This window comes from Aquarana catesbeiana, linkage group LG04 (assembly GCF_042186555.1).
Source record: "Aquarana catesbeiana isolate 2022-GZ linkage group LG04, ASM4218655v1, whole genome shotgun sequence".
NCBI classification, from domain to species: domain Eukaryota; kingdom Metazoa; phylum Chordata; class Amphibia; order Anura; family Ranidae; genus Aquarana; species Aquarana catesbeiana.
The window spans coordinates 243213509-243229597 of NC_133327.1; the positions used below are offsets into that span (position 1 = coordinate 243213509).

Below are 16089 nucleotides of genomic sequence, written 5' to 3' on the forward strand. Positions count from 1 at the left end.
CTGCAGGTGACCCTGTCCCTCTATTAAGCTCTCCTTCCACTCTGTAACATGCTCTCTCTACCACTGCTTCTGACACTCGTGTCATCTCATCAAACTCTTACCTTCACCCCTCTTCTCCACCCCCCTGCTTATACATATCACCCTGCCTTCTGTCCTCTCCCTACTACTGTTCCTACCAACTCTTGCTCATTCTACATCCATATACTGATAAAACCTCCAGTACTCTGAGACATGCTCCTTCATATAAATCACATTCCCACATTACCTCCCTCACCCTCCTGCTTCTCCTAACCTCTGCTGACATATCCCCAAACCCTGGGCCACCATGATCTGTCTTTGCCCAATGCTCCCATCCCCCTACACCCTCTAGCAGGAGCCGCAACCCACAGAACTTGGTCTCTATTCCTCTTCTTTCCAAAACCAGTCCCCCCTTTTCCTGTGCCCTTTGGAATTCACGGTCTGTAACAAACTCACCAACCTCCACAACCTCTTTATCACAAATTCCTTTAACCTACTTGCCATTACTGAAACCTGGCTTCCTGAATCAGATACTACTTCTTCCCTCTCCCATGGGGGCCTTCTCTGGACTCACTCCCCCAGACCAAGCGGACGGAAGGGACATGGAGTGGGAATCCTAGTCCCATGCAGCACCTATCAGGTACTTCACCCACCTCCCTCTCTGACACTCCTGTTTTGAGGCACAATACATTCATCTATTCTCTCCCATTTCTCTAAGAATTGCTGTCATTAACCGGCCCTCTGGACCAGTATCAGTCTTCCTTGATGACTTCTCTGCCTGGCTACCCTACTTTCTCTCTTCTGAAATCCCCACAATTATTCTCGGTGACTTCAACATCCCTGTTAACACCAACACAACTATTACTTCTAAACTTCTCAGTCTAACCTCATTGATTGACCTGAAGCAATGGATACAGGCTCCTACTCACTCCAACGGCAACACCCTTTACCTTGTCTTCTATCTGTGCACTCCGTGCAACCTTTCCAACAATCCTCTCCCACTCTCTGATCACCACCCTATTAGTTTTGCTCTCTCCCTGTCTTCCACCTCCTCTCCCTTCAACCACCTAACAGTTACACTTAGAAACCTTTGCCACCTCTAACCTTCTCTACTCTGTTACTGATCACCTCTATGACAAAATCTCACCCCTGTCCTGTTCCAACCTAGCCACTTTCATCTACAACAGCTTACTGTCTTCCTCCCTAGACAAGCTTGCCCCCCCAACTACACACAGAATTAGGCCCCCTGACTGCTACAATCCCGGATGACAACGTAGCCGCGCTCTTGAGTGCCTGTGGCATAAGACTAAGTTCCAAGAAGACTTCACACAATATAAATCTGCCCTCCTAAAAATACTATTCCTGCCTTCACACTGCCAAACAGACCTACTTTATCACACTCATTAACACCTTCTCATCCAGTCCACGTCAACTCTTCTCTACCTTCAACACTCTACTCTGTCCTCCACTGCCTCCACCCACCAACTCACTCACTGCCCAGGAGATCACCAATCACTTCAAAACTAAGATTGATACAATTCATGAGGAGATCTCCAATGCGCAAAAACCTCCCCCATGCAACACCCCATGTCCACAGATACAATCATTACTTCCCTCATTCAACCCTGCTACTATTATTGAGGTTGCTAAACTTTTATCTAACACTCATCTAACCACTTGCCCCCTGGATCCTGCTCCCTCGCAAATGCTACGCCCACCCTCTGACTCAATCCTATACTCTAACATTTTCAACCTCTCCCTCTCTAGTGGCATCTTCCCAAACTCACTAAAACATGCGCTAGTCACCCCCATACTTCAAAAGCCCTCACTGGACCCCACCATTCTTAACAACCTACGTCCCATCTCCTTACTCGCCTTCTCCTCCAAACTTCTTGAAAGACTGGTTTACAATCGACTAAGTACCATCTGACCATAAATAAATTTCTTGAACCCCTTTCAGTCCGGATTTCACCCTCAACACGCCATGGAAACTGCTCTCCTTAAACCCTCAAATGACCCAACGGCTAAAACCAGTGGACACTATTCTGTACTACTTCTCCTGGATGTTTCTGCTGCCTTTGACACAGTGGACCGCCCCCTCCTCCTCAATAAACTCCACTCCTTTGGTCTCCGTGACTGTACTCTTCCCTGGTTCTCATCCTAACTATCCCACCGCTCCTTCAGTGTCACTTACAACTCTACTTCCTCCTCTCCTCTTCCTTTCTCCATTGGGGTCCCCCAAGGTTCTGTTCTTGGACCTCTCCTTTTCTCAATCTACACCACCTCTCTGGGTCAGTTGACTGCCTCCGACGGCTTTAAATATCATCTCTACGCTGATGACACCCAAATCTATCTCTCCACCCCCCCAGCTCTCTCAATCTGTCTTCTCACGCATTACCAACTTACTAGCAGACATATTGGCCTGGATGTCACATCACTTCCTCAAACTCAACCTATCCAAAACCAAGCTCATAATATTTCCTCCCTCAAGTGCCACTTCCCCTGATTTCTCTGTCAATATCAACGGTTCAACTATTAACCCATCCCCCCACTCCAAGGTCCTAGGTGTAATCCTGGAATCTGAACTAACCTTTTGGCCCCATATTCTATCACTATCAAAAATTTGCCACCTCAACCTCTGCAACATCTCCAAGATATGCCCCTTCTAACCAATGTCACCACAAAGCTTCTAATCCACTCCCTGGTCATCTCCTGCCTCGACTACCGCAAATCTCTCCTCATTGGCTTACCTCTAAATAGGCTATCCCCACTTCAGTCCATCATGAACGCTGCTGTCAGGCTCATCCACCTCACAAACCGCTCAGTGTCTGCTATACCCCTCTGCCAATCCCTCTATTGGCTGCCACTCAGTCACCAAATTAAATTCAAGATACTAACTATAACTTACAAAGCCATCCACAACCTGGCCCCCAGCTACATCTCTAACCTAGTCTCAAAATACCAACCTAATCGTTCTCTTCACTCCTCCCAAGACCTCCTGCTCCCAAACTCCCTTGTCACCTCATCCCATGCTCGCCTTCAGGAGTTCTACAGAGCCTCTCCCATCCTCGGGAATGCTCTACTCCAATCCGTACGATTTTCTCCTACTTTATCCACTTTCAGACGATCCCTGAAAACTCATCTCTTCAGAGAAGCCTATCTGGCCCCCACCTAACTGTACATTTATCTTCTCAATCAGCACATCACCCACAGTTATTACCTCTTGTATCTCTTGACCTTCCCTCTTAGATTGTAAGCTCTAAGGAGCAGGGCCCTCTGATTCCTACTGTATTAAAGTGTATTTTATTTGTACTGTCTACCCTCAAGTTGTAAAGCGCTACGTAAACTGTTGGCGCTATATAAATCCTGTATAATAATAACAATAATAATAGATGATAGCTACACAGAGAATGAAGTGGGGTGCCTCGCCTTCAAATTTATAGTTAACCAATCCTGTCAGGTTGTGGGGGCAGAGTCACAACCCAGTGTGTGCTGCCATGAAGATGCATCAGGAAAGGAAAATTACGGAAAGGGGAGTATACAATTTTCCGTTTTACTCACTTACGAATAGGACAATTAAATCATATAAAAAAAAAAAAAAAAAAAAAAAAAAGTGTGTAAAAATAATTTCCAATTGGCTGGGAAAACAGTAGGTGTATCTGGTAGCTTATCAGGACAGCATTAGTGTAAAGCGCAAGAGTGACCATATCAGGAAAATAAAAGTTTGGCAAAAAAAAAAAATCACCTTGCATAACAATGTAAAAATAAAGTATTAACCTCTCCCGTTGCTGCAAAACGCCAAGCTGTTAAAAAGAAAAAAAAAAAAAAAAAAAGTGTTCCTGCTGAGAAACAGACAATTCCGGTAGGGTCACTACCTGATCCTCCTCCTTTACTCAGTGGCTCCTCCCACCGATCTTCAGGTTGCAGTACTGACCTTGATGTCAGCAGGAGGGAATTGGGTGACGGACCCTTTCCGAATAGTCCATTTCAGGACATTAGGAAAATGTCTCCTCTTCAGCAAAGAGGTATTTGGCAGCACAGGCAGTGGGAAAAGGAGACAGTCACTCTTTCCATTTGCAGGGAGAATTATTTAGGCAAGTTTGTTATTCTTACAGGGTAGCTATAAAAGGGCAACTCCACTTTCGTGGGGAAAAAAAATTGCAAATCAAGAAAAAATAATATAGCGTATACAATTGCAACACAAGTCATGTTGTAATTGAATGTTATTAAAAATTACCTTTCCTTTTCCACCTGCTGCTCAGTAATTTTCTGAAAATGCAATGCAATATGGCTACCTGGAGGTGTTCTGTATACAGAATGTGTACTGAACACACCCCAGAAACAGTTCCTGCTTGTACGATTGGCACACCAATTTTCCCAGAAGTCTGATACAAGTCAGATTTCAGGCATCCCCTGATGTAATTTTTGGTGAGATACTTTCAATAGGAAATCACGGCTAAATGGATGGAGGCCCAGCAGCTTTCCTCATTAGAGACCTGCAGCTGCACAGCTGATTCATAAATTATGAAACTACTCCCATTAGACTCACTCCGTACAGGGGCACAGAGGAACAAACAGGGATTTCTTCAGAAAAACAAAAAGGTAGGAATCTGCAACTAAGTTTGTTAAAATCCTTTCAATGTACATAGATCACCCAGAGGGGAATGTTTTTTTTTTCTCTCAACAAAAGTGGGGTTACCCTTTAAACTGGTTGGTTGCACCAATCACAGGAGTGGACCCCCCACCCCGACGCACCCTATGCCTGGCCATTTGATAACCAAGGGAGATGCCCAATCTGTCTAACATGGGACCCATAATTACTCGATCTGAACAGTCTGCTGCAATCAGTATCACCACTACCACCGTTACCTGGCAGGAACGATCGAGTTGACTTGCTCTTTGCTCACAGCACAGGGGAATCGGCTAACTGGATACTTAGGAATCAATCATAGGAACGGCACGCTCGCAGGACTGACAGGAGTTTACCACCTGTATGGGATCACCTGCCCGATACATAGCACGGCCAAATTTAACTTTACCTGCTCAGGGACCAACAGTTACAGTGATCTGGATACTTGGAGGACTGGCATCACACGAATAATACCAAGTTGTCACTAGAGGAAGCAAGAGTTGAGTACTTTTACATTACCGATCATATCGGCAGTTATGGATACCCAGTGTGCTGGGATCCACACATATAATAGCTGGATCGGATGCTATTACACATGCTCTCTGTGACACAGCGTGATCAATTTCAACTATAGGCACAGTCCCCCACTGACTAATCCTGTGGTGATTTGAAAAGGCATGATAGGCAATGTCCCCATACTTGGAATAAGTCATCCACTCATATCTAGCCACTTGTTATTTTCACTCTATTGCAGCGGTCATCCTGACAGGTTCATTAGGACTGGTTACTGCATTCGCCCCTATGTGGCTATAAGGTGCAGAGCTTTCCGTTCAGACACCTGGGAGCATTTCACATTGTGCATACCTTCGTTAGGAACAGGCTGCAGGTTTATATTCAGGGGTACCATCCTGCTGTTTATCTTTTTATCTCAATAAATTAGACATGAGGAGATAACCCTTGGGTGTGCATTATATTTTATTCTAGTAATATCTCTTACATTGACAACCATTAAAATTGTATATAGAGATGGGAGAGAATCAAACCCCTTGGAGTATCTATGCCTCTCAGGAACCCTGCAGCAACACCTCCTTGCAGCTGCTCCTCCATGACGTCCGACCTTCCCATCAACACTGGAAAAAGCATCTAAAAGCATGGAAAATTAAACTGGGGATATACCTCTTAGATGAGGATTAAGAATGCATAAATACTATCATCCATAAGTCTTCTTTTAACAACTTAAAGTGGAGTTCCACCCACTTTTACAACTCTTCAGCATCCCTCACTAAACTGCGCACTGAATTGGATATTTTTACATTTTTTTTTCTCAGCACTTACTGTATATCTGCTGTATTCATTTTTCACTTCCTCCTCCCTGGCCGTGGCCCATCGCATAATTTCCTGTTTGCAATGCCTTCTGGGAAGGGGTGGCAACTTCCTCTGACACTGCCGTTGCTATGGAAACCTGACCTGAAACCTATTACACTGCTCGTGCTGCACTGAGCATGTGCGAGATCTGCAAGGATGAAATCCAGGAAGAAATACAGTCTGGCTTCAGATGCCCACACTTAAGATGGCCACGGCCTGCTGTAAGTTTATAAAATAACAAACTACTGCTATAAACTAACAAAACAGACCTTAGTTTACAGACTAACTTTACTAGAATACATTAAGCTTGTACATTATAGGGGTATTTTTATTTAAAAAGTATAATTTCGGCCGGAACACCACTTTAAGGACCAGGCGTTTACATGTTTAAAACAGGTTTTTTTGCTAGAAAATTACTTAGAACCCCCAAACATTATATATGGTTTTTTTCTAACACCCTAGAGAATAAAATGGCAGTCATTATAATACTTTTTTTCACACCGTATTTGCGCAGCGGTCTTACAAGCGCGCTTTTTTTTGGAAAAAATTCACTTTTTTGAATAAAAAAATAAGACAACAGTAAAGTTAGCCCAATTTTCTTTTATATTGTGAAAGATAATGTTACGCCGAGTAAATTGATACTAAACATAATTGATACTAAAAATTGCGCCCGCTCGTGGAACGGCGTCAAACTTTTACCATCAAAAATCTCCATAGGCGACGTTTAAAATATTCTACAGGTTGCATGTTTTGCGTTACAGAGGAGGTCTAGGGCTAGAATTATTACTCTCGCTCTAACGATTGCATCGATACCTCACGTGTGGTTTGACCACCGTTTGCGTATGCGGGCGCTACTTACGTATGCGTTCGCTTCTGCGCGCGAGCTCGTTGGGACGGGTTTTTTTTTTTTTTTATTTATTTTACATGATTTTATTTTTACACTGTTTAAAAAAAATATTGTGTCACTTTTATCGCTTTTACAAGGAATGTAAACATCCCTTCCTTGTAATAGAAAAAAGCATAACAGGACCTCTTAAATATGAGATCTGTGGTCAAAAAGACCTCAGATCTCATATTTACACTAAAATGCAATAAAAAAAAAAAAAAAAAAAAAAGTCATTTAAAAAAAATGACATTGAAAAAAAATGTGCCTTTAAGACGCATGGGCGGAAGTGACATTTTGACGTCGGTTCCGCCCTGCAGTGTCATGGAGACGAATGGGCGCCATCTTAGCCTCACTCGTCTCCAGGCACAGCAAGGAGACAGCCGCGATCACCTTCGCAGCTACCGACGGCTCCGGTAAGCGGGGGGGTCCTCTCCCGCCACCGATAAGAGTGATCTCGCGGCGAATCCGCTGCAGAGACCACTTTTATCTGAAAGCCGACTGCCGCACGAAAACGGGGATACCAGGGTTATGGCAGCTAGCTGCTGCCATAACAACGATAACGGCCGCCAAACTTTGGACGTACATCGGCGTGCGGCGGTCGGCAAGTGGTTAAAGCGTAACTCCACTTTTGTTGAGAGAAAAAAAAAAAAAAAAACAACACATTCCCCCTGGGTGATCCATGTACACTGCAAGGATTACAACAACCTTTGTTGCAGATTCCTACCTTTTGTTATTCTGAAGAAATCCATGTGTGAAATCCTCTGGGCTAAAAATACATATTTGTTGCAGGGGATGCCTGAAATCTGACTTGTATCTTAGGCAGACTTCCGGGAAAATTAGTGAGCCAATTACACAAGCAGTAAATTATGTTTCTGGGGAGTGGCCAGTACACATTCTGTATACAGACCACCATGTAGCCATATTGCTTTGTATTTATAGAAAGTCAAAGTGGCTGCAGATTGAAAAAAGTAAAAGGTAAATTTTAATAACATTCAATTACAATATGACTTCTATCGCAATTATACACTCTATCATTTTTTCTTTCTCCACAAAAGTAGAGTTACCCTTTAAATGTTTGTATCCAAAATAGTGGAAATCATTTTGTTTCCATCGATACAGAATGCCCTCACCCCTTCATAAATGTTATCCTTCAGTATCAAATCTATGCCGGAACTGCTTGGTTGATGAGGGTACATTCCTGCATTTCTGGTGGCAATGTCTGATACGTCAAGTATACTGGATAACAGGTAACAGAAGTTACTACCTATGCTTTGGATTTCTCTCCCCAACAATATCTACTTCACTATATCTCCCCTGAAACTTACCTGAAGTCCCTGAAACATTGGCGTGTGGGAAAGATGGCAATGTTAAGATAAGGGACATCCAATGCAGCATTTGGATACGCATCTTTTTGAGGTCCAAAATTTGGCAGATGCCACCATTCGGTTTTGGGACTGTGAATAGGGTTGAATAAAACACTAAGCTTTTCCTCTGCATGCACTGGGATTACCACTCCTTTTGCCTGAAGTCAACTCAGGGCCGCCTACATATCTGCCTGTTTTTGGAGGTGAAGCTGGAAGATTGGAAGGTAGAAGTCTAGGAAGGGGCAAAGATAGAAATTTTGTAGCTCCTAGAAATGACAAATTGGACCCAGAGGTCTGGACCATCTGTGATGCAGACTACCACAAAATGTCAATGCAATCCCTAGAGGGGGCATCCCTTAGTTGGAAAGTGGGCTATGGGGCAAACTTGGAGCATTCTGGGATACATGGCTTGTGACAAGATGATAGGACCAGCCTTTGACTTAAAGCGGAGTTTTACCCAAAAATGGAACTCCTGCTTTTTAAAATCTAAAAAATATTGGCGGAACTCCACTTTAAAGGAAGACATCTGGATGGAGAATGAGGACCCCCTTGCAGTGAGAAGAGGGTGTATCTGAAGTAGCAATAAGCCCAAGCGTTTTTTGTGAGGTTAATGTACTCCTCCCCCCCACAAACTAACTTTTTTGATGAATTTAACAAGGGATTCAAACAAGCATTTACCATCGAAAGGCATGCGTAACAGACACCTTTTTCAAGAAGGCTCAGCAGATCAAGCCTTTAGCTACAAAATTCTGCACATATGCACAGAGTTAACGACATTCTACAGACCTGACAAAGTAAAAAAAGACATAAGCTGCAGTTCCAGCAGAACAGGGTCCTCAACAAGTTCGCGATTCAGTTTTTCAATTCCGTTGGCTACTGTTTGAAAAATGGACATCGCTGCAGTGGGCGGTTGTAAAGCAGGACCGGCCAGAGCAAACGGTTGCCTTCAATAGGGTTTCAAAGCGTATACCAACAGAATCCTTAAAAGGAGGGAACATTCTCAAAAAAAAAAAAAATTTTAAAAAAATAAAAAAAAATAAAAAATGTAACAGTGAGATGCTGGCTGAGAAGAGAAATGGCTACCAGTGCAAACCATTTTTTTCTTGAAATTCATTCTCCATAGGCTATAACCAAGTAAAGATTTTGGATAAAAATATATACTAGTCCTGATATAGCCAATCCTCATGCAAAGCACAGAATGTATGTGCAGAGGAAAAAAAGTCTTTCTAGAATTCACCAGCCTATTAGTGTCCACAAAAGTTTAAGCTGAGGAGATTCTTGTGCTGCTGGTACATAATGCATTGATAAGTGAGCTCTCAGAATTAATATGGCCTAAAGCCTTAGCTTGTGTCCCATAACACGCAGGACGTGAAGATTCTTCTGTAGGATCCCCCCCTGACCACCTCGCCTTCCTCAAAAGGTATTAGGAGTGTCAGGGTAACACTGAATGGATAAAGGTGGTGGGAGTGGCAGAAGAGTGCTCACTGTGCTTACCTTGACACCAGTTCTCAAGGTGTAAACCAAGGGTATCTGTTCCCAAAACTACTAGTGAGCCCTAAAAACAATAAGCAGTTGGAACTGACAGAAGTGTCAGTTGGAGGTAAAATATGAGGTGAAGGAGGTAAAGACTAGCAAAAAACTGAAGCCTCGCCAAGTGGGCGAGGTTGTGGGGAGGTACTGGGAGCGCTCCCGGCAAAGCTTTTGCCAGTGTCCAATCAGCTGAGAGTAGTGGCATATAACCAAGGAACTATAAAAAAAAAAAAAAATAAAGTCATACACGGGACAATCAAGATACAGTGAGGGAAAAAAGTATGTGATCCCGTGCTGATTGTGTACGTTTGCCCATTGACAAAGAAATGATGAGTCTATAATTTTAATGTTCAGTTTATTTGAACAGCGAGACAGAACAAAAATATCCAGAAAAACACATTTCAAAAAAGTTAAAAAATTGATTTGCATTGTAATGAGTGAAATAAGTATTTGATCCCCTATCAAATTAGCTAGAGTACTGGCTCCCAGGTGTCTTCTATACAGGTAACAAGCTGAGATTAGGACACCCTCTTAAAAGGAGTGCTTCTAATCTCAGCTTGTTACCTGTATAAAAGACACCTGTCCACATTGGAATCTGATTGCTAATCTGTCTACCATGGTCAAGACCAAAGAGCTGTCCAAGGATGTCAGGGACAAGATTGTAGACCTACACAAGGCTGGAATGGGCTACAAGACCATCGCCAAGCAGCTTGGTGAGAGGGTGAGAACAGTTGGTGTGATTATTCTCAAATGGAAGAAACACAAAATAACCTAATCTCCCTCTGTCTGGGGCTCCATGCAAGATCTCACCTCGTGGAGTGTCAATGATCATGAGAACAGTGAGGAATCAGCGCACATGTATAGACCCATCTCAAATTTGCTAATGAACATCTGAATGATTTAAAGAAGAACTGGGTGAAAGTGTTGTGGTCAGAGGAGACCAAAATAGAGCTCTTTGGCATCAACTCAACTCGGTGTGTTTGGGAGGAGGTGGAATGCTGCCTATGACCCCAAAAACACCATCAAACCTGGAGATGGAAACATTATGCTTTGGGGGTGTTTTTCTGCTAAGGGAACAGGACAACTTCACTGCATCAAAAGGGACGATGGACGGGGCCATGTACCGTCAAAATCTTGGTTGAGAACCTCCTTCCCTAAGCTAGGGCATTGAAAATGGGTCTCGGGTGCATATTCTAGCATGACAATGACCCAAAACACACTACCAAGACAACAAGGGAGTGGCTCAAGAAGCAGCACATTAAAAAGATCCTGGCGTGGCCTAGCAAGTCTCCAGATCTTCATCCCATAGAGAATATGTGGAGGGAGCTGAAGGTTTGAATTACCAAACGTCAGTCTCAAAACCTTAATGACTTGGAGAGGTTCTGCAAAGACGAGTGGGACAAAATCCCTCCTGAGATGTGTGCAAACCCGGTGGCCAACTACAAGAATAGTCTGACCTCTTATTGCCAACAAGGGTTTTGCCACCAAGTACCAAATCGTATTTTGCGAAGGGGTCGAATACTTCTTTCACTCATTAAAATGCAAATCAATTTATAACTTTTTTTAAATGTGTTTTTTAGGATATTTTTGTTGTTATTCCGGCTCTCATTGTTAAAATAAACCTACCATTAAAATTATAGACTGATCATTTCTTTCTCAGTGGGCAAACATACAAAATCAGCAGGGGATCAAATACTGCAAAACATTTCTTTAAGCAGATCAAACAGTTTGGAATAAGAAAAAAAAAAATACCTCTCCACTAAGGCTGCTTGGAAGGGTTTCTGACGTTACTGTTGTGCTGGGAGGGCTGGAGAAATCCCATATGTTCACAGGCAGAGCTGGATCAGGATGCTTAGAGTTATCAGTACATTTAGGATTGTCCAATAAGGTCACTTCATAAAATTCTTGAATATCTAAATTTAAGAAAGACATATGGTTAGCTTGAGACATGAAAGTAAACCAGTCATAAAAAGCAAAAATAGGATTTTTATAACAGCTTACCTATAAAATCCTTTTTTTGGAGTACACCACGTGACACAGAGCCATAGTAGTTACTATGTGGGTTATAGGCCACCTTCAGGTGATGGACACTGGCACATCCTAAGACAGGAAGTTCACTCCCTTTATATCCCCTCCCACTACTGGGAGTACCTAAGTTTTGTAGAAAAGCAATATACATGTATTAGAAGAGGGGAGGGACCTCTGTGTCCCGTGATTTACTCCAAGAAAAGGATTTTACAGGTAAGCCGTTATAAAAATCCTATTTTCTTTATTGTACATCACGGGACACAGAGCCATAGTAGTTACTATGTGGGATGTCCCAGAGCAATGCCAACTGAGGGGAGGGAGACAACAAAAGTAGGGCAACCAGAAGACTAGAGGACTTATACTGCTGCCTGCAGCACACTATGCCCAAAGGTAATATCCTCACGCCTTTTTACATCCACCTGATAGAATCTGGTAAATGTATGGACTCAAGACCAAGTTGCGGCCTTGCAGATTTGAGCCATGGAAGCTCGGTGATGCACTGCCCACGAAGCAGTAACAGCCCTAGTGGAACGCGCTTTGATTTGAGAGGGTGGAATTTTCCTCTTCAAACCATAAGCTTTAACAATTACTTGCCGCATCCATTTAGAAATAGTAGATTTCGATGCTGCCTGTCCCCTTTTAGGACATTCAGGCAACACAAACAAAACATCCGTTTTTCGAATCTGAGCAGTCGCCTTCAAGTAGACTGACTGCTCTCACCACATACAGAGAATGTAGTGACTCCCTTCTGTAGAACAGGGTTCTGGAAAAAATGAAGGTAGAATATCCTGGTTTAGATGAAAACCTGACACTATCTTCGGTAGAAAGTTAGGATGAGGACGCAATATCACATTATCTTTGTGAATAATTAAATATGGCTCTTTACAAGAAAGAGCAGCCAACTCTGATATCCTTCTTGCAGAAGATATGGCTACCAGAAAAATTAGTTTCCTTGTCAAAAGGACAAATGGAATCTGCTGCATTGGCTCAAAAGGCTGTTTCTGCAATGCCGACAGAACTAAATTGGTGGCCCAAGGGTTCAGGGGTGACCTAACCAGGAGGATTAAGCCTCGTTACCCCCTGAATAAAGCTACGAACCAGAGAATGCGAAGCAAGTGGTCGTTGAAATAATACCAATAAGGACGATACCTGGCCTTTGATAGTACTCAAGGCCAGCTTCATTTCTAACTCCCATCTGCAGAAAGTCAAGGATTATACCTATGACATACTTCCTGGGGTGCCAACCCCTGGATTCACACCAGGAGACGTATGCCTTCCAGACTAATATATGATTCTGGAGGCTGGCTTCCTTGCATTAATCAAGATAGATACCACTGAACCCGATAGCCCAAGCTTCTTCAGAATGTTGGTCTCAATAGCCAAACCGTTAAATTTAGCGTTTGGTATTCCAAATGTAGCGTTTGGAATACCGAACCTTGCGAGAGAAGGTCTGGACGTGGTGGTAGGGTTGAGGGGTCCCCTACCGACATCCTTATAATCTCTGCATACCAGGATCTTCTGGGCCACAAGAATCACCGACTTCCCTTCTGCTTGATCCTGCGAAGAAGTCGTGGAAGCAGCAGAATAGGAGGGAATGCATAAATCAGTGAGAGCCGATTCCACAGAAACACCAAGGCATCTGTTCTGCACGCTAGCGGATCCCTTGTTCTTGACACAAAGTTGTCTTTTTGTTGAACCTGGACGCAAACAGATCTACATCTGGGATCCCCCATCTTTGGCATATTGTCAGGAAGATATCGGGGTGAAGGGACCATTCTCCCGGGAATCACTTCTGGCGACAAGTAGTCCGCCTGCCAATTTTCTATTCCTGGTATGAAGACTGCCGATAGGCAAGGTACATTGTTTTCTGCCCAGGTCAGGATATGATTCACCTCTCTCTGGGCCGCACGACTTCTCATGCCCCCTTGGTGATTGATATAGGCCACTCCTGTGGCATTGTCGGATTGGATCCTGACAGGACAATTACGAAACCTGAATGTCCAGGCCCTCAGGGCCAAGCGCGCTGCCCGAATCTTTAGAATGTTGATGGGTAAGGTCATTTCTGATCTGGACCATTTCCCTTGGACAGTCGCCTCTTCCAGGACTGCTCCCCAACCTGAAAGGCTGCCATCTGTTACCACCTTCCAGGTAACTGGTAGGAAGGATTTTCCCTTCTGCAGATTCTTGGTTATCAACCACCAACTGAGGCTCCGGCGCACCCTTGGAGACAGACACATTGGGAAATCTAGAGCTTGGACCTTCTTGTTCCAAGCAGATAGGAAACTGAAACTGAGCATAAGGAATAGCCTCGAATGAAGCCACCATCTTTCCCAACAACCTCATGCAAAGTCAAATAGAAAGATTCTTCTTTGCCTTGACCACCTGAATCCGTTCCTTTACGGCACTGATCTTCGCCTGGGGCAAGAATACCCTTTTCTGGGCTGTATCTACGATCAGACCCAAGTATTCTAATCTCCCTGATGGTTTTAAGGATTTCTCTAGGGTGAGAACCCAACCTAGGTATTCCAGGTAGTTGACTGTGGTGATCATACTTTGGTTTAAGCGAGCTACTGACTGGTCTATCAAGAGCAGATCGTCTAGGCAAGCTATAAACGTTATACCTTGGGCCCCTAATCTGGCTAGAGGAGGGGCCAGGACCTTTGTAAACACTCGAGGTGCAGTTGCTAGACAAAGGCAGAACTATAAAACTGAAAAAATGAAGATTTTCTACCTCGAAACATAGATATTTCTGGTGAGTGGGAAAAATAGGCACATGGGAGGTATGCATCCTTGATGTCCATTGAGGCCAGAAGTTCTCCACCTTGTAGAATGGAGACTACTGATCGGATTGACTCCATGTGAAAAGAGCGGATATTCAGAAACCGGTTTAGATCTTTGAGATCTAGAATGGGTCTGACATTTCCATTTGGTTTTGGTTCTGTGAAAAGGTTTGAATAAAACCCCAAACCCTGCTCTTCCATGGGGACCACTGAGATCACCTTTTGAGACAAAAGATGGTCTAATGCTTGAAAGAGACTTCTTTTTCTCTGGATCCCTGGGAACGTTTGATCTGAGAAAACGAGGAGACGGGAACTTTCGGAAGTCTAGTTTGTACCCTAGAGTTATTGAGGAAGTCACCCATCTGTCGACACTCTTCCTGCCAGACCCTTGAGAACTGCAGAAGTCTTCCCCCCAGTCGAGCGGGGGCGCCCCTTCATATGGAAGGCTTTAGTATTTTGTCTCATAGGTTTTCTCCCCCAGGGCTTCTTTTGTCCCTGGGTTTGACCCTGAGGTTTACCTCTTGAACTTGACGGCAGAGGCCGTCGTGACTGCCTGGAGGCAGATGCCCCTGGCACTGGAGAAGGATTGGAGAATGAAATACGTTTATTCCTTCTCCTAACTGGCAAAAATGTACTTTTTCCACTAGAAATTTTTTGGATGTATTTATCCAAATCACCCCCCAAACAGTCGTTCACCGTGAAAAGGAAAACTAGCCAGGAGCTTTTTGCATGGCGCTTTGGCTGACCAATTTTTCAACCAGAAGATTCTACGCATATGCACCAGCCCAAGCGTAAGGCATGAGGCCTGGAGAAAAGAATCTCTCTTAGCGTCCACTGCAAAAGATAAGGCACCTGGTAGCTCGGCTAAATCCTGGGCCTGCTGATCAGGAATAACCTTGAGCACCTGTTTAAACTGGTCTCTCAAGGATCGACATACACCAATTGCCGCTAGCGCAGGCCGAGTCACTGAACCTGCCAGAGAAAAAGTGCTTTTTAATAGTAATTCCAACTTCTTATCCGTTGGATCCCTAAGAATTTGAGCATTGTCTACTGGACAAGTCAAACTTTTATTCACAGAGGCTATAGCAGCGTCAATTGCTTTATCCATAGGATAAAATGTTGAAAACTTTTTAGGAGGAAAAAAAATGCTCATCTGGGTCATCCCACTCAATACATAAGCTTTTCCAGCAATAAATGGACAGGAAAGGCATGCACAGCTTGAAAAGGCCTTAGCGAACCCAAAACAAGAAGTGGGCTTATCAACCGATTCAGTTAAGGGTAGCATAAATGTGGAACGGAGCATTTCAGTAAGATTGAACATTCAATCTTTCAGCTTGTGAAGCTGATCCTTCCGCATTTGAACCCTCAGAAGAGGAGTCATCAGCCTCTTCACGGTCCCCTGAGAGAAAATAGTCTTCTCCCGTCCCCAGTTCCTCAGATTGAGGGTCCTGGGTAATGGAAGGGGACCTGTCGTGTTTTGTCCCACAC

At 43.7% G+C, this 16089-nt stretch overlaps 1 protein-coding gene across 1 annotated transcript in view; it reads right to left on the reverse strand.

The window, feature by feature from the left end:
• DLG1 (discs large MAGUK scaffold protein 1) overlaps positions 1 to 16089 on the reverse strand; it is a gene marked incomplete in the record, with an annotated part of 511316 nt that overhangs the window by 405401 nt on the left and 89826 nt on the right. Inside the window, 1 exon segment of the mRNA XM_073626325.1 lies at positions 11546 to 11706. Within this exon segment, the coding sequence (XP_073482426.1) occupies positions 11546 to 11706 (161 nt within the window).